This window comes from Aquarana catesbeiana, linkage group LG12 (genome assembly GCF_042186555.1).
Source record: "Aquarana catesbeiana isolate 2022-GZ linkage group LG12, ASM4218655v1, whole genome shotgun sequence".
In the NCBI taxonomy this organism is placed as follows: Eukaryota; Metazoa; Chordata; class Amphibia; order Anura; family Ranidae; genus Aquarana; species Aquarana catesbeiana.
The window spans coordinates 47,479,279-47,502,932 of record NC_133335.1 but is presented as its reverse complement, the minus strand read 5'-3'; the positions used below and the strand labels follow the sequence as shown (position 1 = coordinate 47,502,932).

The following is a 23,654-nucleotide window of genomic DNA, read 5'->3' as shown; positions in this document are numbered from 1 at the left end:
TTGAATGCCTACACGCAGGGCTTTTTTTCTCAAACAATAGGTGCTGGAACTTAACCACGGCCCTACAAAACCCCTCCCCCTACACACACCCTCCGAATCACATCAAATAGTGAGTGTGTTCAAATTTCACAAAAACAGAAGGAGGGTCTTAAAGGGGCATTAAGTACCAGGATTGCATTACATACAGAGTGCAGAGCTGTCACTTGTAAACACAGAAACCCGACTTCTGTGTTTACAAGTGATTGTGGTGAGCAGGCACCAAAGGGTCTAAACCAGAGGTGGTGGAACTGAGTTCCACCAAGTTCCCCCTGAAAAAAAGCCCTGCCTACACTAATAAACAGCATAAACAGCATACATAAAATATGCTAAATGCACATATAATCTTATAGAAAGATGGTTGCTGAAATGAATGGTCTGTTGACAGGGTCTCTTTCAGCAAATCACGATTGCATACAAAGACAATTTGCTAGTTGTACAAACTTCAAGGGTGAAAGGTAATGGTCTCTAGGGAATAAATTGGCACATGGCCTGGTAAAGAAATTGCTGATATTAAAGGAAATAGTGCAAAAATACAAATGAGAAAGAGCATGTGATAAAGATCAGTGATGGGACGATGTAGCACGGTACGGTGGTGTTAAAGGAAGTTACTGAGAAGTAGCATAGAGGTGGGAGCTGTAGAGAAGATATGTGCTGATATATATGTTTAGATTATAGGAGGAGGAGAGCTCTGAGTGTGGTTTACACTGAACACCATGCTGCTGTTTCTTCTACCTCTGATGCTTTTCTATACTCATTCCCTAAATCTGGATATACACAACCCACAGATCTTTTATGGACCTAAAGGAAGCTACTTTGGATTTTCCATTGACTTCTACCAAACTGCAGATAAACGGTATGTATATCAAATGAGAATAGCTCTACATGCTTTACAATAGAGAGTGGTGGCTTTCCTTTAGCAGTCATTCCATCCAACATATATATTTCAGGTAAACGATAAGCTGCCATTGAGCGATATAAGGGTCCAGCTCCACCCAGCTACCAAGGTTATTTCAATTAGTGTCATATTAGGTTTTTCATTTATGTTTTAGTTACTAAGACTGCATCAGAAGAACTACTCCCATCATCGCTAACATCCCCCTTATAACCCTAGACAATCAATCTCAAACCCCTCCATCACTAACACCCTCTTGTAACTCAGGACTACTCCCTCCATCACTAACATTGCCCTTTAAAACCCTGGTCATTCGCTGTCAGTTCCTGTCATCACTAACCCCCGTCATATCCAGGATCAATCCTTATAATCACTTACATAATCCCCCTATAATCTGGTACAACCCTTGTCATACCCCCCCCCCCCCCCACCACCACCACCATCACTGACACATAACCCCTTTTAGCTCAGGACAACCCCCATCATCATCACTAATAGCTCCGTCACTTATAACCTGGTCAGGACAACTCCTCCATCACTAACACCCCCTTGTAACTCAAGACTGCTCCCTTCATCACTAACACCCCCTTGTAACTCAGGACTACTCCCTCCATCACTAACATTGCCCCTTCAAACCCAAGTCATCACTAAGCTCCCCCCCATATCTAGGAGCAAACCCCCTATAACCTGGTACAACCCTTGTCACCCCCTTCTATCACTAACACATAACCCCTCTTAATTTGGGACAACACTCGTCATCACTAATACCTCCGTCACTTATAACCAGGCCAGGACAACCCCCTCCATCATTAACACCCCCTTGTAACTACTCCCTCCATCACTAACATTTCCCCTTAAAACCCTAGTCATCACTAATCCCCCCCCCTCCCATATCCAGAAGGAACAAACTCCCTTATAAGCTGGTAAAACCCTTGTCAACCCTCTCTATCACTAACCCCCTTTAACTCAGGACAACCCCTGTCAGTAATACCTCTGCCCAGTGGTGTATTTTGGTTTTGTGCTGCCCTAGGCAAGACTAAGATCGGACGCCCCCCCCTCTTCCATCAGACGCCCCCCTCATCTACATTTGTCCCACTACTTCCTATCACATGAGCAGTCCAATTTGATCTGCCTGTCTGTTTTTCAGGCAAACCCAATTGGACGCCACGTTCCTTTCCTGTCCCATTTGAATGACGTCACCTCAGAGGCCGGGACTAGAAGTCACCTGTCAGGTGGGATCTCACTCCGCCTGATAGAGAATGCAAAGTAGTTTAGACTGGTGCGAGGTGCAGGAGCGCACTCGGCACCCCGCTGCAGTACTGCTTTCTGTATCATGTATCGTCAGCTGGGAGACTTTAACCCAGGGCTGCCTGCGCACTGAACCGTACCTGCGTCCTCCTCCTCTTCCAGTTGTTACACCCAGAGCTTCTGCCCCTTCCGCACCCTATAGTCCCGGCCCTGCTGCCTGTCACCACTGTGCTGGATAAATGTGCGATCAGGCTGGGGGCAGCACCACCCCCCTGCCAAGTGCCGCCCTAGGCCTGGGCCTTGTCGGCCTAGGCCAAAATACAGCACTGTCTCTGCCCAGTTATAACCTGGTCAGGTCAACCCCCTTCATTATTATTATTATTATTATTATTATACGAGATTTATATAGCTCCAACAGTTTACGCAGCACTTTACAATGTATAAGGGGGACAACACAATTACAGTACAGTTCAATACAAAAGGTACAGGAGGGCCCTGCTCGTAGAGCTTACATTCTAAAGGGAGGGGGTGGTGGTACAAAAGGTAATAGCTGCAAAGAATGATTTGATGGGGGTGGCTCAGGGATAGTTATGTGGGTGTGGGATAGGCTTCCCTGAATAAATGAGTTTTCAGGGATCTCCTAAAGATGGACAGGGTAGGGGCTGATCGGACATACTGGGGCAGGGAATTCCAGAGGATGGGAGAGGCTCTGGAGAAGTCCTGAAGGCGAGCATGGGAGGAGGTAACAAGGAAGCTAGAGAGCAGGAGGTCCTGGGAGGAGCGGAGGGGGCGATTTGGGCGATATCTGCAGATGAGGTTGGTGATGTAGATGGGGGCGATGTTGTGAATGGCCTTGTATGTTATGGTTAGCATTTTGAATTTTACACGGTGGGGTAGGGGAAGCCAGTGAAGGGATTGGCAGAGAGGAGCAGCAGTCACAGATCGATTAGTGAGGTGTATTAGTCTAGCAGCAGCATTCATAATAGACTGAAGGGGGGATAGCCTGCTTAAGGGTAGGCCATTAAGGAGAAAGTTGCAGTAGTCGAGGCGGGAAATAATCAAGGAGTGAATAAGTTGCTTTGTGGTGTCATTAGCCAGGAAGGGTCGAATTCTGGAGATGTTGCGGAGGTTAAGGCGGCAGGATTTAGCCAGTGATTGGATATGGGGGCTGAAGGAGAGGTCAGAGTCAAGGATTACACCCAGGACCCTGGCATGTGTGGAGGGACCAATGGTTGTGTTGTTGATATTAATGGTGAAGTCACAGGAGGGGGACCGTGAAGGAGGAAATATAACAAGCTCAGTTTTAGAAAGATTACGTTTGAGGAAGTGGTGTGACATCCATACCGATATGTCATTCAGCAAGTTTGAGATCTGTGAGGAGATAGTGGGGGTGAGTTGAGGGGCGGAGAGATAGATCTGTGTGTCATTGGCATAGAGGTGGTATTGGAAGCCATGGGAGGTTATCAACTGGCCCAGGGAAGAGGTATAGAGTGAGAAAAGGAGAGGCCCAAGGACGGAGCCTTGGGGTACCCCAACAGAAAGAGGGAGGGGAGCGGAGGAGATGGAGTTGTAAGTGACACTGAAAGTGCGCTGAGATAGGTAGGAGGAGAACCAGGATAATGCAGACTCACGGAGGCCAAGGGAGTGTAATTTGCTGAGGAGCAGCAGGTGGTCAACTGTGTCAAAGGCAGCAGAGAGGTCTAAAAATATGAGTATGGAGTAGTGGCCATTGGTTTTGGCAGTTATTAGGTCATTGGTGAGTTTTAGTAGGGCAGTTTCAGTAGAATGTTGTAGGCGGAAGCCAGACTGTAGGGGGTCGAGAAGGTTGTTGTCCGTGAGGTAGCGACTCATTTGGTCATGAACAAGGCGTTCGATGAGCTTGGAGGCAAACGGGAGAAGGGAGATAGGTCTTAAGTTATTCAAACAGGTGGGGTCTAGTGAGGGATTTTTGAGTATGGGGGTAACCAGTGCATGTTTGAGCGGGGAAGGAAATGTGCCGGAGAAGAGGGAGAGGTTGAAGATGTGGGTTAGGGAGTTGAGGATAGAGTGGGAAGGTGGTCGCAGTAATTGAGAGGGGACAGGGTCCAGGGGACATGTAGTGAGGTGGGCCATGGAGAGGAGTTTATCAACTTCTTCTGTGGTAACTGGGCAAAAGGAGGAGAGTATTGAGTGTGGTGTTGGACCTGATATGTTGGGTAGGGGAGGATTTTGAATGCTGGATATCTCCTTGTGAATTGTGTTGATTTTGCTATTGAAGTGGTTGGCAATATGTTGAGCGGTAAGCAAGTTGGTGGGTGGGGGGCAGTGGGGGGTAAAGTAAGGAATTAATGGTAGAAAAGAGTTGACGAGGTTTGGATGAGAGGGTTTTGATGAGAGTGTTGTAATAGGTTTGTTTAGCAGTGTGGAGGCAGGAGTTGTATTTGAGAAGGACAGATTTGTAGAGGGTAAAATCTTGCAGGGATTTAGATTTACGCCATGCTCGGTCAAGAGCACAGCTGTGTCTCTTGAGACTTCTGGTGTCGTCTGTTTGCCAGGGTTGTGGCAGATGGGGCCTGGTTCTGCGTGCAGAAAGAGGAGCAAGTACGTCTAGGGAAGATGACAACGTGGTGTTGTAGATGGAAGTGGTTAGGTCTGGGCAGGCAAGGGGTGCGATTTTGTCATAAAGGCCATCAGTAGCAGAGTGAAGAAGGGAAGGTTTGAGGCTGCGAAGGTTCCTGCGGGTAGTGGTTTGTGGGTTGACAGCATGGGATATAGGAGACAAGGAGAGTGTGAAACGGATAAGGTTGTGATCAGAGAGAGGAAAGGGTGCGTTGGAGAGATTGCAGGGAGTGCAGCGATGGGAGAACACAAGGTTGAGAGTGTTGCCATTGGAGTGAGTGGTGGTTTGTGTCCATTGTGTTAGGTTAAAATAGAAGGTTAGGTTGAGTAGTTTAGAAGTGGTAGCATTATTAACATTGATTGGAATGTTAAAGTTACCTAGGATGATGTCACCTTCATCACTGATACCACCCCCCCCTCCTTATAACTCAGGACAACCCACATCATCACTAACTGCCCAATTCTTACTTGTGTGGTCTGATACGGCATGTTAACCATAGTTATGTTGCATGTTAATGTGCTCTGCACACAATGAGTTTTAATGCATTACTGTGTGTTGTCACGTGTTGCTGGTTTAGTGCATTGGGGTGCCATTCTAAAGGTGTTGCGGTGCATTGCAGTAGTGTGTGCGTTAGAATGTATGCGTTACTACAGTATATCAACAAGCTAATTTAATTTTTTGACCCAGTGATGTCATCACTGAGTCTCAGTGCTTTTCTATGCAATGTAGGTAGATCATGGGTGATGGGAGATGCCAGAAGGTTGCTGTGTTTAGCTTCCTAAAAATATCACAGCACCCTACCTCAGTACTCCTCTCAAGATACCTCAGCCATGATTCATACCTTCCAACTTTCTAAAATATGAAAGAGGGACACTTTATATCAAAAGGTGTGTCACAGTACACAGTACAAATAGAGAGGGTGAATATCCCCAATAGCAATACAAACACCAGTGAAAATTTTACAAAAAGTCTAACCCTTCCCCACTCAAAAACTAGAAATAAAAGTTTTTACCTTACAATACACTTTAATGTCTTTTTTATGTCCCTCAAAACCAGCCTTTCTCAACCATTTTACCCCAGGGGAACCCTTAAAATTATTTTCAGGTGTCGGGAAACCCCTGATAAAACCAATTCATTGGGGGTCAGTGGGAACAATGCCCCTTACTTTGGTGGTCAGTGAGAAGAATGCCATTTTTTACAGTGGTGGTAAGAATGACTCCTCTACAGAGAGCTATAAAGATCATTGGTGTCATACCACTGGCTCCTCCAAGTGGCATTGACTCAGAAGTATGTAGGCACCATTAAACAAGAGGTAAATTAGCCACAGCTCAAGGAACCCCTAGCCATCTCTGGAGGAACCCTGGTTGAGAATGGCTGCTCAAAACACTAGCCCGAGACTGCAGCAAACCAGGTTCTTCCCGCAATGCAATGCCAAGGTATCAGAGGCCTAGTCCTGGGATTATGAAGGGGAAGGTGGCGTGTCCCTCCTACATTTGCTGTAAGGGCACTGTAAAGGGCAGAACAGAAACAGATTTTAGCATTTTTTGAGATCAAGGAATTGATTTTAAGGATCCAGCTTGTGTTCCTGTTTTGTTTGATGAACTTTTTTTTCTATCTATTCTTGCATTTTCAATAGATTTTAAATGTTTAAAGCAGAACTAAACCCATGGACTTAACATTACAATAAGGGCATTCCATGAATGATAACATTCACAGTTGCTTGTGGTCTTAAATGAACTGTCAAGCCATGAAATAGCTGATGTTATACTGATCACATGTCCAGAAAACATCTCCCATGCTATACTGATCACATGTGCGAAAACATCTCCCTCGCTGCTAGAAGCCATTCCACCTAACAGGTACATGCTACAGATAGTCTGCTATTAAACTTCTGCTACTCTTGGTAGCTACATACACCATATTACCAAAAGTATTGGGACACCTGCCTTTACACGCACATGAACTTTAATGGGATCCCAGTCTTAGTCTGTAGGGTTCAATACTGAGTTGGCCCACCCTCTGCAGCTATAACAGCTTCAACTCTTCTGGGAAGGCTTTTCACAGGTTTTAGGAGTGTGTCTATGGGCATGTTTGACCATTCTTCCAGAAGCGCATTTGTGAGGTCAGGCACTGATGTGGACCAGAAGGCCTGGCTCACAATCTCCACCCTAATTCATTCCAAAGGTGTTCTATCGGGTTGAGGTCAGGACTCTGTGCAGGTCAGTCAAGTTCCTCCACCCCAAACCCGCTCATCCATGTCTTTTTGGACCTTGCTTTGTGCACTGGTCCAAATCATTTGGTGGAGGGGGGATTTTGGTGTGGGGTTGTTTCAGGGGTTGGGCTTGGCCCCTTAGTTCCAGTGAAGGGAACTCCTAAGGCGTCAGCATACCAAGACATTTTGGACAATTTCATGCTCCCAAATTTGTGGGAACAGTTTGGAGATGGCCCCTTCCTGTTCCAACATGACTGCGCACCAGTGCACAAATCAAGGTCTATGAAGACATGAATGAGCAAGTTTGGGGTGGAGGAACTTGATTGGCCTGACCTCAACTCAATAGAACACCTTTGCGATGAATTAGAGTGGAGACTGCGAGCCAGGCCTTCTCATCCAACATCAGTGCCTGACCTCACAAATGCACTTCTGGAAGAATGGTCAAACATTCCCATAGACACACTCCTAAACCTTGTGGACAGCCTTCCCAGAAGAGTTGAAGCTGTTATAGCTGTAAAGGGTGGGGCCAACTCAACATTGAACCCTACGGACTAAGACTGGGATGCCATTAAAGTTCATGTGCGTGAAAAGGCACGCATCCCAATACTTTTGACAATATAGAGTACATTTTGGCCTAAATTTATGAAGAAATGTGATTTTATTGGATAATTTTTATAACCGAAAGTAGAAAATATTGGGGTTTTTTCCAAATTTTTGGTTTGCATTTATATAATAAAAAATGAAAAACCTAGTGGTGATCAAATCAAGAGGGAGATTAGGGAAGTAAACAAGTGGCTGAAGAGCTGGTGTAGTAAGGAGGGGTTTGGGTTCCTGGAGGACTGGGCCGACTTCTCAGTTGGTAACCGGTACTATAGAAGGGACGGACTGCACCTAAATGAGGAGGGTGCAGATCTGCTGGGAAGGAAGATGGCCAAAAAGTTAGAGGGGTTTTTAAACTAGGCGATGGGGGGGAGGGTCCAGAGGCAGAGATAGCCAGCGCGGAAGATATTCCAGAGGGTAGTATTGGGGGCATTAGTGGTAGGTTAACCAAAGCACAAAAACACAAGGTGAGTATAGTAGCAAGTCCTAGTTGCAATCTCGAAACACCCAATACGAGGACAATATGCGACCGGTCTAAACTATGTGGCATGTTCACCAATGCCAGGAGCATGGCGGACAAGATGGGTGAACTAGAGATACTGTTGTACGAGGAGGATTTGGATTTTGTGGGAATTTCAGAGACCTGGTTCAACAGCTCTCATGATTGGCTGGCAAACATTCAAGGGTATACCCTATACCGCAAGGATAGAGAGGGTAAAAAAGGGGGAGGGGTATGCCTATATATCAAGAATAATGTACAAGTGAATGTGAGAGATGACATCACTGAGGGAGCTAGAGAGGAGGTGGAATCCTTATGGGTAGAGCTCCAAAGGGATAAAGCTAAGGGGAAAATAATACTGGGAGTATGCTATAGGCCCCCAAACCTGAGGGAGGAAGTGGAGACGGATCTCCTATCACAAATTGGATTAGCAGCAAGGATGGGAAGTGTTATCATAATGGGGGATTTTAATTATCCAGACATAGACTGGGCGGAGGGAACCGCACATTCATTTAAGGCTCGCCAGTTCCTTAATGTCTTGCAGGACAATTTTATGGGTCAGATGGTAGACGCACCAACTAGAAATAAAAAATTACTGGATCTACTGATTACCAACAATACAGACCTGATCACGGATGTGGAAATGCGGGGCAATTTAGGTAACAGTGATCACAGGTCAATTAGTTTCAGTATAAATCACACAAATAGGAAACATAAAGGGAATACAAAGACACTGAATTTCAAAAGAGCCAACTTCCCTAAACTACAAACCTTGCTAAAAGGCATAAACTGGGATAAAATATTAGAAACAAAGAATACGGAGGAGAGATGGGTTTGCTTTAAGAGCATATTAAATAAGGGCATTAGCCAATGTATCCCATTGGGTAATAAATTTAAAAGAGCGAACAAAAGTCCTGGATGGCTTAACTCCAATGTAAAAATGCATATAAAAGCAAAGGAGAAGGCCTTCAAAAAATACAAGGTTGAGGGATCATCCTCAGCATTCAGACTTTATAAAGAATGCAACAGGATATGTAAAGGTGCAATTAGGACAGCTAAGATAGAACATGAAAGACACATAGCAGAGGAGAGCAAAAAAAATCCCAAGAAATTCTTTAAGTATGTAAACAGTAAAAAAGGGAGGACAGACCATATTGGCCCCATAAAGAATGAGGAAGGACATCTGGTTACAAAGGATGGGGAGATGGCGAAGGGAAGGTATTGAATTTATTCTTCTCCTCAGTCTTCACGAGTGAATCGGGGGGCTTCAGTAACCAAAACTGCAGTGTTTATCCTCATGACACAACACAGGAAGCACCTCCATGGTTAACAGAGGACGGAATTAAAATTAGACTTGAGAAACTTAACATTAATAAATCACCGGGACCAGATGGCTTGCATCCGAGGGTACTTAGGGAACTCAGTCAAGTGATTGCCAGACCGTTGTTCCTAATTTTTACAGATAGTCTACTGACTGGAATGGTACCAGCTGATTGGAGAAAAGCCAATGTAGCACCTATATTTAAAAAGGGCCCAAAATACATCCCTGGGAATTACAGACCAGTTAGCCTAACATCGATAGTATGTAAACTCTTGGAGGGGATGATAAGGGACTATATACAGGATTTTAGTAATACGAACAATATCATTAGCAGTAATCAGCATGGATTCATGAAGAATCGTTCTTGCCAAACCAATCTATTAACCTTCTATGAGGAGGTGAGTTGCCATCTAGATAAAGGAAGGCCTGTAGACGTGGTGTATCTGGATTTTGCATAAGCATTTGACACAGTTCCCCATAAACGTTTACTGTACAAAATAAGGTCTGTTGGCATGGACCATAGGGTGAGTACATGGATTGAAAACTGGCTACAAGGGCGAGTTCAGAGGGTGGTGATAAATGGGGAGTACTCAGAATGGTCAGGGGTGGGTAGTGGGGTGCCCCAGGGTTCTGTGCTGGGACCAATCCTATTTAATTTGTTCATAAACGATCTGGAGGATGGGATAAACAGTTCAATCTCTGTATTTGCAGACGATACTAAGCTAAGCAGGGCAATAACTTCTCCGCAGGACGTGGAAACCTTGCAAAAAGACCTGAACAAATTAATGGGGTGGGCGACTACATGGCAAATGAGGTTCAATGTAGAAAAATGTAAAATAATGCATTTGGGTGGCAAAAATATGAATGCAATCTATACACTGGGGGGAGAACCTCTGGGGGAATCTAGGATGGAAAAGGACCTGGGGGTCCTAGTGGATGATAGGCTCAGCAATGGCAGGCAATGCCAAGCTGCTGCTAACAAAGCAAACAGAATATTGGCATGCATTAAAAGGGGGATCAACTCCAGAGATAAAACGATAATTCTCCCGCTCTACAAGACTCTGGTCCGGCCGCACCTAGAGTATGCGGTCCAGTTCTGGGCACCAGTCCTCAGGAAGGATGTACTGGAAATGGAGCGAGTACAAAGAAGGGCAACAAAGCTAATAAAGGGTCTGGAGGATCTTAGTTATGAGGAAAGGTTGCGAGCACTGAACTTATTCTCTCTGGAGAAGAGACGCTTGAGAGGGGATATGATTTCAATTTACAAATACCGGACTGGTGACCCCTCAATAGGGATAAAACTTTTTCGCAGAAGAGAGTTTACCAAGACTCGTGGCCACTCATTAAAATTAGAAGAAAAGAGGTTTAATCTTAAACTACGTAGAGGGTTCTTTACTGTAAGAGCGGCAAGGATGTGGAATTCCCTTCCACAGGCGGTGGTCTCAGCGGGGAGCATTGATAGCTTCAAGAAACTATTAGATGAGCACCTGAATGACCACAACATACAGGGATATACAATGCAATACTGACACATAATCACACACATAGGTTGGACTTGATGGACTTGTGTCTTTTTTCAACCTCACCTACTATGTAACTATATGTAACTATGTAACTAAATACCACCAAAAGAAAGCTCTGTTTGTTTTTGTGTGAAATAAATTATAGAAATTTCATTTGCGTACAGTGTTGCATGACCGAGCAATTGCCAGTTAAAGTAGTACAGTGCTGAATAGCACAAAATGCCCTGGTCATGAAGGGGGTAAAACCTCTGGTGATCAAGTGGTTAACTTGTACCTATATAGTCTAAATAATTACACTGCACAGCATGGACTATACACCCTGGTCATTTTTATTTTAGGATGAACATTATTGTCGGGGCTCCCAGACTGAACTCATCAGAAGAGGATGTCCGTAATACCGGAGGCGTATTCCTGTGTCCATGGGGGTTAGAGGCCACAAATTGCTCCATGATACCATTTATTCAAACAGGTGACAACCCAATATTTCAGATATGTGTGTTTGCTGGCAAGCTGAATCACATGTTAACCTATTCTATTTCTTGAATACACCCCAGTAGCCTTATTTAGCATAATTTAGCCACACCCACGTTTTTCTGATGCCAAAGCCACTACCAGGGAGAGGTCACTCTCTCCTTGGTAGGGTCCCCAGTGCATTATTTTGCCTAAGGGCCCAAGATGGCTCTGCCCAGTTCTGAGATCCCCTGACAACAATTTTCATCTACACCTGCCTTCTGCGGCTATTACAAAGTCAAATGAGGGTGTCATGCAGCCCTGATGGATTCTGTAAATTGTCGAGTAAATTGAGGGACCACCCTTGTAAAAGCCACGGCAGAGCAAAACTGCAGATTCCAGAATGTCTAATGCCCCGTACACACGGTCGGATTTTCCGATGGAAAATGTCCGATCGGAGCGTGTTGTCGGAAATTCCGACCGTGTGTGGGCTCCATCGGACATTTTCCATCGGATATTCCGACACACAAAGTTGGAGAGCAGGAGGTAAAATTTTCCGACAACAAAATCCGTTGTCGGAAATTCCGATCGTGTGTACACAAATCCGACGGACAAAGTGCCACGCATGCTCAGAATAAATAAAGAGATGAAAGCTATTGGCCACTGCCCCGTTTATAGTCCCGACGTACATGTTTTACGTCACCGCGTTTAGAACGATCGGATTTTCCGACAACTTTGTGTGACCGTGTGTATGCAAGACAAGTTTAAGCCAACATCCGTCGGAAAAAATCCTAGGATTTTGTTGTCAGAATGTCTGAACAAAGTCCGACCGTGTGTACGCCCTATAAGTATTATTTAACCCCTCTATGTGTTCCTCCTTCTGTTTAGCTATATATGTCTAAACGGCATATCTTGATATTAAAATTGCCATTTTCATAGTTTGAATACAAATGTGCACAGGCACTGGCAATGAGTTTAACGTGGAACAGTAGGCTGCGTGTAGATGGGTGCAGCATGTTGCCCCGACAATAACACACACAGTCCAAGTGCAATTTGAAGAACTCGTATTGAAGTAAGGCAAAACAGTTCACAATAAACCCAGTTGGAAGACAGCCCAACTGGGGTCACTCAACTCCAACAGGGTATAGAGTGCAGTTTTCATCCGAGCTGACAGCGCCTGTTAAGAGGCGCAGAATGTGGCCTGGCCATATCGTGGCCAAACGGGAAGATGTCCAGAGAAGTTGATCATCAGGAACCTTTCCTGCTACTAGTACTGTCCCTGACATAAGGGGTACCTGTCAAAATGCTACCCACTCGCAAATGCACGTGAAGCCTGGAGGCCAGGGCCATAAATAGGCTCTGCCTCACCCAAGACGGCCATCAGAATAACATGGGGTGGCAGCATCCAATCGGATAGCTTCCCCAGTGATCAAGGAAATCATAGAGGAACCGTGTTCCTCTTAACTTCCTCTCCAACTACAATGCCGCTGCAGACCAGTGCTACCTACAGTGGAGAAAGTAGACCTCATCTGCCTACGTGCGCCACTTAATGCCAAGCAGCAACTACAAAAGCATACAAAATACTGGGGAAATTTGTAAAATTTGTAAAAGGTTTAAAGGTGGTAACTACATGAATAAAAAAAAATGTGAGAGGTTTAATTCATAGAGCAAGTTTGCAAAACTAGATTCTAGCTGTCAATGGCAGCCTGTCATGTCACTAATATGAATTAGCAAATTACTACAAGCATCTCATTGACTACTTTTCTTTTTACTCGGTTTTCATATATATAACCATGGGTTACAAGACTGAAACAAATAATAGTCTATCAAGTGTTTTCTTGTATAGGTGACCAGGCAGAAACTGAAGATGGGAAAATGAGCATTGATAGGTCTGATCAATGGCTTGGAGCAACTGTTAGAGCTTGGAACACCAGCATTGTGGTAGGTGTTATTTTAAGTCTATTAAGCTGGTCAAAGACTTTGAATGGTAAGTGGACGTTGCATTTGGCAAACTGTTGTTCATACAAACAGTTGTTCCATTAACATAGATGCTGGGATTACCTTGTCCTACAGAATACATGTTATGGAAAGAGGATTGTCCAGACACAGGTTTACTCTCATGGGAAGCAATAGCAATAGACCAAACACAAAAACACTGAGGCTGATTAGTTTCCCCAAAGATAGGCAGGGGTTTTGCTGCTAACCAGGCATGACCATCATCACCCTAATCAGCCAGCTATTTCAAATTTTTAAAATTTAGATGGCAACAATGTATTCAGCAGTGTTTTGCAGAGAATATAGATCTTTAACAGAAGCTCTCAAGAGCCATTTTGGTCAGAACCCAATCATTCTACGAACCAGAGGACACCACACAAACACAGAAAATACATACATTGTTGATACAAATAAAACCCTTTGTTGAAGTTGAGGCAAAGACCCCTAGGTGCATAGTAGGGGTAAAATTTAGCCATTGTGCTAACTGGGTCTTTTGTTAATTAAAGTAGAGCTGGCAAAGACTTTGTTTTTCTGGATAGAGTAAGGGAAGGATATAATCCCTGTCACATTTTTTTGCCATCTGTGTTGCATTAGCGGGATTTCCCTTACTGTCTATAAATAACTATAACAGAAAGTGAGAGAAAATCCCACCAATGTATGGGAATCCATGGTAGTCACCAGGGTTGCCATCAACTAGAGTCCCCATTAGAAGATTTCCCCTCTATTCTTGTTCTGATGATTACTCAAAATGTAGGATTTTCTTTCACTTCCCATTATAATGGTCACCAGGACAAATAGGTCCCAGGGCTGTGTCCCAGAAGGCAATACTGTTCCTTCAAGTAAGGTGTGAGAGGGTATGGCCAGAGGCCTCTCACTGGCTCCTAGAGTGTTGACTTGGCTCTTCCTGCTCTCTCTGTCTGAGGCTCAGCGGTGTCAGGTGAAGTGATGTCCTCCTTACGATCAAGCGGTGACACCAGGCTCAACAGTGGCGTTCCCACAAACCAGGAGATGTCCACTACTCAGCCTTTCTGCATCTCCAACACTGACCCAACACCAGCCTTTTACACAATGTGTTTTTTCCACCATATCCTCTCTGCGACTTCCTGAGTTCCAGAACTGTCCTTACTTTTTTCCCCCATAGAGCTGTAATCCCAGAGCCAATCTGTAATGCAGGCTTTATCTCCCTGGGGACCACATTCCCCACAAGTCATAGTTTCTCCCAGCAGGCTCTGTCCTTTCCAGAATCCACAACAGCTCAGTTTTCTCTTCCTCTCTGTGATCCTGGGTTATGGGCAGGGCTTTCCTCCAGCTCTCTCTGTGGCTACATACAGTCTTCCATACATATCAGCCTACTCAAAATGGCTGCCCCCAGGGTTGTAGACACTCCAAAGTCAAGTATCGTTAAAGGTCTTTCCCAAAATGTTCATTATAACTCAGTATTGTAGTTAATTAATCTAACCCCCCCCCCCCATGTCACAGGTAAGAAGCAAAGCTTCCAAACAGGGAACATTTTTGTAACCAATAGCAAACCTGGCTCCATACAAATCAATTTATGATATCAATAAATAGGAAGCATAGTTTTTTTTTTATTATAGTGGAAGAAGGTATCTTACAATACAGCTAAAGTTTTTTTTTTTTTAATTTTAGGTCCAGGTACTCAACCATAACATGAACTGATCAGATACTGTATATACCAAGTTTCGGTGAAACTTTTTTTTTGTAACTAATCCCTGTGTCTTATTTTCTGTGACTACTAATGTCCTAACCTTTGTTATCACCCCCAGGCCTGTGCTCCATTCCAGCGTTATAACTTTGTGAATCGCAATGATAATTCTGATGAATCAGGGAAAACACCCACTGGGGCCTGTTACTTCACTGGCAACCTGAAGAACTTCCGCGAATTTGCTCCTTGCCGTGACACTAAGACAGAAAGATATCACTTCTTTGAGGACTCAGGTCTGTATGTCACTACATGTGGTGTCTTTAGATCACTAATAGCCCAGGAGGCAGGGTCAATGGTACATTTCATGTGATGTTATTAAATCACCAGTAGTCCAGGAGATGGGGACATGGTAAACTCCATGTGATGTTATTAGATCATGTGGGGCAAGAGTACACTCCGTGTAATTTCATCAGATCTCTGGTAGTCCAAAAGGTGGGGCAATGGTATACTCCATGTGATGTCATTAGATCACTATTAGTTCAGGAAGTGGGCCATTGGTACACTTCATGTGATGTTATAAGATCACTAGCATTACAGATGACAGGACGATGGTACCCTCCATGTTATGTCAGATGACTAGCATTATTAGTGGCATGGCAATCGGAATGCTCTATGCCATGTAATTAGATTACTAGTATTCCAAGTAGCAGAGCAATGGCACCCTCCATGTGATGTCATTAGGCCACTAATATTCCATTTGGCAAGGCAATGGTACCTTCCATGTGACGTAATTCGATCACTAGTGTTCTAGGTGGCAGGGCAATGGTACCCCCATGTGATGTCATTAGATCACTAGTATTCCAGATGGCAGAGCAATGGTACTTTCCATGTGATATAATTTGATAACTAGTATTCCAGATGGCAGGGCAATGGTACCTTCCATGTGATGTCATTAGATCGGTAGTATTCCAAGTAGCAGGGCAATGGTTCTCTCCACATGATGTCATTAGATCACTAGTATTCCAGGTGGCAGGGCAATGGTAATTTCCATGTAATGTAATTTGATCGCTAGCAATCCAGGTGGCGCGGCAATGGTACTTTCCATGTGATGTCATTAGACCACTAATATTCCAGCTGGCAGAGCAATTGTACCCTCCATGTGATGTCATTAGACCACTAATATTCCAGGTGGCAGGGCAATGGTAACTTCTATTTGATGTCATTAGATCACTAGTATTCCAGGTGGAAGGGCAATGGTACCTTCCATGTGATGTCATTAGACCACTAATTTTCCAGCTGGCAGGGCAATGGTACCTTCCATGTGATGTCATTAGACCACTAATTTTCCAGCTGGCAGGGCAATGGTACCTTCCATGTGATGTTATTAGATCACTAGCATTCAAGGTGGCAGGAAAATGGTACCCTCTATGTGATGTCATTAGACCACTAATATTCCAGGTGGTAGGGCAATGGTACCTACCATGAAATGTCATTGAATTACTAGTACTCCAGGCAACAGGACAATGGTACACACTTTATTAATCATGCCAAAAAGGGCATAAAAACATAAATCAATGTAAAGTACAGTAACCCATAGCAAACAATTGCCAATCATCTTCCATCAGTTTGACCTGCAAACTCTCACAAAAATAAAGATTGAATGGCTATGCACGGGTATATCAGCAAACTCCCTCTGTACACTATAACATCATAAAAAAAAAACCTAATCATGCAGATACCCCTGATTGCCTCCCCTCCTCTCTTTCCCACCTGTCCCTGCTCTGTCCATTTTCCCTTATCCACTCCTTTTTTTTCTTTCTATCTCCATAAAACATAGTGCTCATTGGCATACTACTACTACTGGTGGCAGGCCTCAACCTTTTGCACAACCATTATAATCTATTACAACACTCAACTTAATTGTCTACAGATGATTTTTGTATGGGTGTTTAAGCTTCTGAGCCACCTTTTGAAATTATACTACCTGTTACAGTACACTTCAGTGACCATGGATGTAATCTTGTATGTTTCCAATGATCCTTCCTGAAGTGCCTTGCTGTACTTGTTTGTTTATGCAAAAAACAATAAAAATATTGAAAAAAACCCCAATGAAATCATCACTGTGCTAATACTAACAATATTGTTCTGCAAACTGCTAGGACAATATGCCTCTATTTTACAACAACTGAAAGCAGTTGAGCTCAGATTTCCCACAAACTTCCTTGTAGGTACATCATAGGAATGTTATTACCGAGCGAGTAACCAGGACCTAAAACAAACATTGTGTAATTGTATCCTATTTATTTTCCAGCGCAAGATAACCGGTTCTGTGAGATTGGATTCAGCACAGATATAAGCAAGGTGATTTTATAACAAGGATCAGATTGGGTTTGGGGGTGGTTGAAGATTTTTGGTCTTCAATCAAAGCTCTCAAGGAAGTCTGACCTTGCTGGTGGAGGATCTGGGTAAATCTGAGTGTAGGAACATCAAATGTACACAATCTGGCCAGAGGCTGTTTATAACTTCTTCCTTTTATTTGTTCTAAAATTTATAAAACATGCCAATGAGTAATGAGAACAGTGTTTCAGTTGGAGTTCTCTATGTCCAACTATGATACTACCAACCATAGGACTGCTCTGATAGATGCTTCATGAGATCTTCATGTAGACATACCAACAAACTGTTTCCACAAAGTAGTTCTTTGGAGCTCTCTAGACTTTTAAACCCTGAAAAAGTGGGCATGCTTGTAGGGAGGTGCAGCATGGTGCGGTGGCAGTAAGCAGTAAGTGCAGCTGCAGAGAACAGAACTTGCATTGATGCAGAATCCAGTAATTCACAACCCCAGCAGGAAGGCACCCGACCGGGAACACTCACGGCATATAACAAAAATGTGCAGTGGAGCAAGTCTCAGATGTGCCCACAAAGTCTGCCTAGATTGCGGCCTGGCCGGTCCACACCCAAATAGGGCAGTCTCCTGGTAGGATGGCATATTCCTATCCTTTCCCTACTCGTCTGGCACCTCCCCCTGCTGCTAATCACTGTCCCTGTCAGATGGGTGGCCTGTCCCTACACTACTCACATGTGAAATGCAGGCCTAGCCTGGAACCAGGGCCTTAAATAGGCTCTGCCTGACCCAAGATGGCTGTTGGATCACATGGGGCGGCAGCATCCAATCAGATAGCTTTCCCAGTAACCTAGGAAACCGTAGAGGAACTGTGTTCCTCTTGACTTCATCTCCCCCAGCAATGCCGCTGCAGTTGAGTGCCACCTGCAGTGGAGAAAGTAAACTGCACCCGCCTACACGCTATGACCCCCAAAAACACATAGGGGAGTTTTATGAATGTTTGAGCAAACAAAAGAAGACAACCTAAATATCTGGAATTCAGATTGTTTTTCTGGGAATCTTAGGTGGCTGTTGGATGTTGGCTGTTGGACGTGTGCCCACAACGTCTGTCTTGATTGTGGCCTGGCCGGTCCACACCCAAATAGGGCAGTCTCCAGGTAGGATGGCATATTCCTATCCTTTCCCTACTTGTCTGGCACCTCCCCCTGCCGCTAATCACTGTCCCTGTCAGATGGGTGACCTGTCCCTACACTACTCACACGTGAAATGCAGGCCTAGAATGGAACCAGGGCCTTAAATAGGCTCTGCCTGACCCAAGATGGCTGTTGGATCACATGGGGCGGCAGCATCCAATCAGATAGCTTTCCCAGTGACCTAGGAAACCGTAGAGGAACTGTGTTCCTCTTGACTTCATCTCCCCAGCAATGCCGCTGCAGTTGAGTGCCACCTGCAGTGGAGAAAGTAAACTGCACCCACCTACACGCTAAGACCCCCAAAAACACATAGGGGAGTTTTATGAATGTTTGAGCAAACAAAAAAAAAAAACCTAAATATCTGGAATTCAGATCTGGGAATCTTAGGTTTATATGCAGCAGGGGGCACCACTTCTTGTTTCCCATATACAGTATAACTTTTATTTCCCCTTTTTGGGACAGTTTAAACTATTGGATCAGTGGGTCTCAGGAGCCACTCAACTGTCAAAACAGTTAGAAAAGTTACAAAAGAAAACAAAATAATGAAGTGGACCAAAAACCATAAAAATGTCACTTGAATATAAGAATCAGTTTGTTTTATACATATATCCATATTTCTTTTACAGAAGGGTGTATTACTAGCAGGAGCACCTGGAGGCTACTATTTCGAAGGTAGGTATTCTGCAAGAGAATATAGCTGACTGAGTTTTATTATTCTTGTTGGTCTCTCTGGTAGTATAGAGGAGAAGTAAAAAGCCAGACCTTTTGTGTTTGCAATATGTATTTGATGTTTGTTAAATTCATATTCTGTGACTTTCCTGGATGTGCAGGATATTTTGCCATTATATAAGTAAGTACTTAGCAGCGTTGTTTTGTTTCAAATGGTGCTTTAGGCATCGACATACTTCCTCAGACCCAGTCTGTCACCTGCTGACTTGGCACTATCCACAGGCAGCTTAACTCTTCAATAAGACACAGAAGTTAAATCAAACACAACTTTTCCTAAGCCCTATCTCTGTGAAGTATGAACATTGTCTGGGAGAACATGGAAGAAACAGGGAAGGTTTCTCTAATCTCTAGGACTGAACTAACTAGCCCTAAACAGGAGGGAAGGGCAGAGGGAGATACCAATTCACATAACTACACAAGCTCTAGTGGCCAAAACCGCCACTAGATGTCAACATACTACAGAACTATAGTAACTTGATGCAGTTCAATACAACACAGAAAAAAAAAATACATTTAAAGAGGAAGTAAATCCCGTAACTTTTTTTCTTTTTTTAAAAAATATATAAATGCTGTAAATGATTGCTAAGCCACACACATTTAAATTTCTCAAAAAGGAGCTTTGCAAATACCTTATTTCTCATTTTTATTATTTAGTGTCTTCCGGGTATTGGCCGTGTCATTCATACTCTTGTATGTTGAATCGTTTGTGGACATCATTTGCACCCTTACTTCGTTTCCCTGTCCAAATCTCGCGCATGCGCCATAGCATCGAAACCAAGCCTCCAGCTCGATTGCCGTTACTACGGCAACAGAGCTAGGACAACGATGGCGGCAAATCACTTGCTAGGCGGTATCGCGAGGTTTCCCTCTGTGCCGTTCTCAGTGTAAGATAATGACCCGGCATGCAGAGGAGACAGAAACGGCACACTAAACGATATACGCAATGCGCAAGCCCAGCTGACGTCATTGCACATTGAAGGACGATTTCTATCGCAGCAAAAACAGTAAGTGAACTTTCACAGGCAGCGATCAGCTACGAAGAGCAAAAGTTGTAGTGGAGGGTTTACAACCACTTTAAGTAGGGCAAAAGGACCATAATACAAGTTTTATTTTTATAGCTGTTTAAATTATGCACTTACTGAAAGTAATGTGGAAATCTAAGAAAACAGTTCTATGCATAGCTGAAACACATATACGTTTGCGGTTTTACTTTCCAAAGGATCTGCAATTCTGTGCAGTCAGTGTTGTAAAACCTCTGCCAGGCAGCACAGCCAGGGAGATCACTCTACTACTTTTTGTTTTAGCTTTACTGCTTCCTGGATCACCTACCAGTTAATTAGACAGAGGTAAGAAAGGCATCTGTATAGCTAAAGCAGGAAATAAGAGTGTCACCTGCCTGGCAAGTGCCTATGTCTATGCCATGTGTGTAAATCACAAAACTTGCTGAACAGAATTATGAATCCTTTGGTGGGTAAACAGCACACATCTACCCTGTTTCCCCGAAAATAAGACCTAGCGTGATTGTCAGAGATGGCTGCAATATAAACCCTACCCCCCCCCAAATAAGTCCTACCCTGTTTCCCAGAAAATAAGCCCTACCCTGGAAACAAGACCTACAAGGACTTTAACTAGGGCTTATTTGGGGGGTAGGGCTTATATTGCAGCCATCTCCGACAATCACGCTAGGTCTTATTTTCGGGGAAACGCGGTATGTGTTCCAGCTATGTTTTTACCAGTTTGCCTGATGTTCAGGTTTAGGTCCCATGACCAGCACTTGCCTCTGGTTCTTTTTTTGTTCTTTCTTATTTTATCCTATCCTCCAGGACTATATGCAGCAATACCTCTCTCAAACATCCCACAAGCATCAGACTCCATAATACAGAAGTATCCCAGCTTGCGTATATCAAGAGAAGTATTTGTGAATGACTCGTATAAAGGTACATAGAGATAACGTCTTCTATGATCAGAAATGTAGGAATCATGTACTAGCCTCAAGAGTGATCTCGATTTTCTTCCTCTTTCAGGTTTCGCAGTAGCTTATGGTGAATTTACAGAGGATGGTATTCCAGGTGCAGTATGGAAACATGATTTTTGCATGCTGAAATCATCCTTTACATTGGACCATGGTCCTGGGACCCATAAATTAGCCCGACAAAGCTTGCATCAAAAGGGAATTCGTTATTCTTTTCACAACAAACATAACCCGACATTTAATTTCTGAATAGGCATTAGTAGGTTCATTCACCCGCTGGCTTGTCACATCTCTTGGAAAGAGAGTAGATTCCTCCAATGAACATGTAGCGGTACCCCCCGTAGGAGCTGTTCGGATATTTGTACCCAGGTCTCTCACTGATTAATCCACAGCCAGTTACACAATTATTTCACACAGCCAGGTGCACACACTCTTCCGCTTGTTGTCTCCAATAACCAGTCCAAGGGATGTATGTTTATGTTTTATTTGGAGAACTTGGATAGCAGAAGGGACTAGTAGGATACTCCAAATTAACTATGCACAAGCGAGGACAACTCTCTCTGTAGAACTGTGGAGCAGATTATTCTGCTGAACTATAAAGCATTTGTATGGAATGAACAAGCCACTTTGTAGCAGAAGGAACTCAGTGGACTTTGTTTCTTTAAGACACTAGCTAGTGTCCCCTTTAGCCCACACACCCAGTATGCTGACTTCTAAGACCAAGAGGGGGATTTCAACAACACACACACACAGTCTCAGGGATCCCTTCAGGGACATCAGATCAGATCCATAGACATCCTCCCTCAGTCAGCTTGCACAGGAACCCTGGGTTGTAGCTTTCAGGCGTCAGGCCCTCGGGTCAACCACCTGAGGCTGCATGGCATGCTGGGCAAAGGCAGCTGCCTCCTCCCCACCTAAACCTCTCTCTTTAGAGGCAGTCTGGACTGGAACCCCAAGCCCATGTGCTCCTCAGACTTAAATACAGGCACCCAACATCCGTTGGGGCACATCCCACTCTAATTGGCCAGGGCTGTATCTACATCCATGCTCTCACCTGCAAGGTTTCCTCCCACTGTCCAATATGCCTTCTTGCTATTGGATCAGTGTGAAACATCAAGACAGCATGAGCAGCACCAGAGCACACCGAGCAGAACTCACTAATCAATCACTGCTCTCTGTTAAGCAGGCAGCACCAAAATTTGCCTGTCTGCCTCTCTGTTAACCGCTTGCGGACCAGCCGCCGCAGTTTTACTGCAGAAGGTTGGCTCTGCTGCGCGAAATCACGTTATTGTACGTGATCTTGCTAGGCTTGCATAGCAGGCGCGCGAGCGTGCCCACCGCGGGCTTCGTGAGTCCGACCGTGGGTCCCGCGGACTTGATGTCCGCAGGGATACCCGCTATCTTCTCATGGAGAGGAAGAACGGGGAAATGCTAATGTAAACAAGCATTTCCCCATTCTGCCTAGTGACACTGTCACTGATCACCGCTCCCTGTAATCGGGAGCGGTGATCAGTTTCGTGTCACACACAGCCCATCCCCCCCACGTTAGAATCACTCCCTAGGACACACTTAACCCCTGCAGCAACCGCTTCACTGCCAGTCACATTTACACAGTAATCAGTGCATTTTTAATTGTGAATGGTCCCAAAATAGTGCCAAAAGTGTCCGATGTGTCCGCCATAATGTTGCAGTCACGATAAAAATCGCTGATCGCCGCCATTACAAGTAAAAAGAAAAAATATTAATACAAATGCCATAAAACTATCCCCTATTTTGTAGACGCTATAACTTTTGCGCAAACCAATCAATAAATGCTTATTGCGATTTTTTTTTACCAAAAATATGTAGAAGAATACGTATTGGCCTAAACTGAGAAAAAAAATGTTTTTTTATATCTTTTTTGGGGATATTTATTATAGTAAAAAGCAAAAAATAATGATTTTTTTTCAAAATTGTCGCTCTTTTTCTGTTTATAGCACAAAAAATTGAAACCGCAGAGGTGATCAAATACCACCAAAAGAAAGCTCTATTTGTGGGGAAAAAAGGACATCAATTTTGTTTGGGAGTCACGTTGCACGACCGTACAATTGTCAGTTAAAGTGACGCAGTGCCGAATCGCAAAAAGTGCTCTGGTCTTTGGCCAGCCAAATGCTCCGGGCTGAAGTGGTTAAGCAGAAAAGCCAAAAACTATATACACTCTCTAGCCCCTACTGTACCTAGGAGGGTGCTACAAACACAAGGCTCTTTTTTGTTCCACAAGCCTTAAATACCTTTATTCCCAAGGCATTGACTGCTCAGTGGTTCCAGGTTTAGTACATAGAGAATGATATCCAACATCTGAGGCCCATTAGAGGCCCAGATGATGAGTTTGTGCA

General features: G+C 44.1%; 1 protein-coding gene across 1 annotated transcript in view; it reads left to right on the top strand.

Moving 5' to 3' along the window:
* Positions 1 to 662: 662 nt before the first annotated feature.
* LOC141114175 (integrin alpha-IIb-like) overlaps positions 663 to 23,654 on the top strand; it is an 84,978-nt gene continuing 61,986 nt past the window's right edge. The window contains exons 1-8 of the mRNA XM_073607708.1: positions 663 to 892; positions 11,272 to 11,402; positions 13,230 to 13,324; positions 15,163 to 15,334; positions 17,353 to 17,402; positions 19,205 to 19,250; positions 21,131 to 21,244; positions 21,332 to 21,376. Of these exons, the coding sequence (XP_073463809.1) occupies positions 753 to 892; positions 11,272 to 11,402; positions 13,230 to 13,324; positions 15,163 to 15,334; positions 17,353 to 17,402; positions 19,205 to 19,250; positions 21,131 to 21,244; positions 21,332 to 21,376 (793 nt within the window). The 5' untranslated portion in view covers positions 663 to 752. The remainder of the gene's footprint in view (positions 893 to 11,271; positions 11,403 to 13,229; positions 13,325 to 15,162; positions 15,335 to 17,352; positions 17,403 to 19,204; positions 19,251 to 21,130; positions 21,245 to 21,331; positions 21,377 to 23,654) is intronic.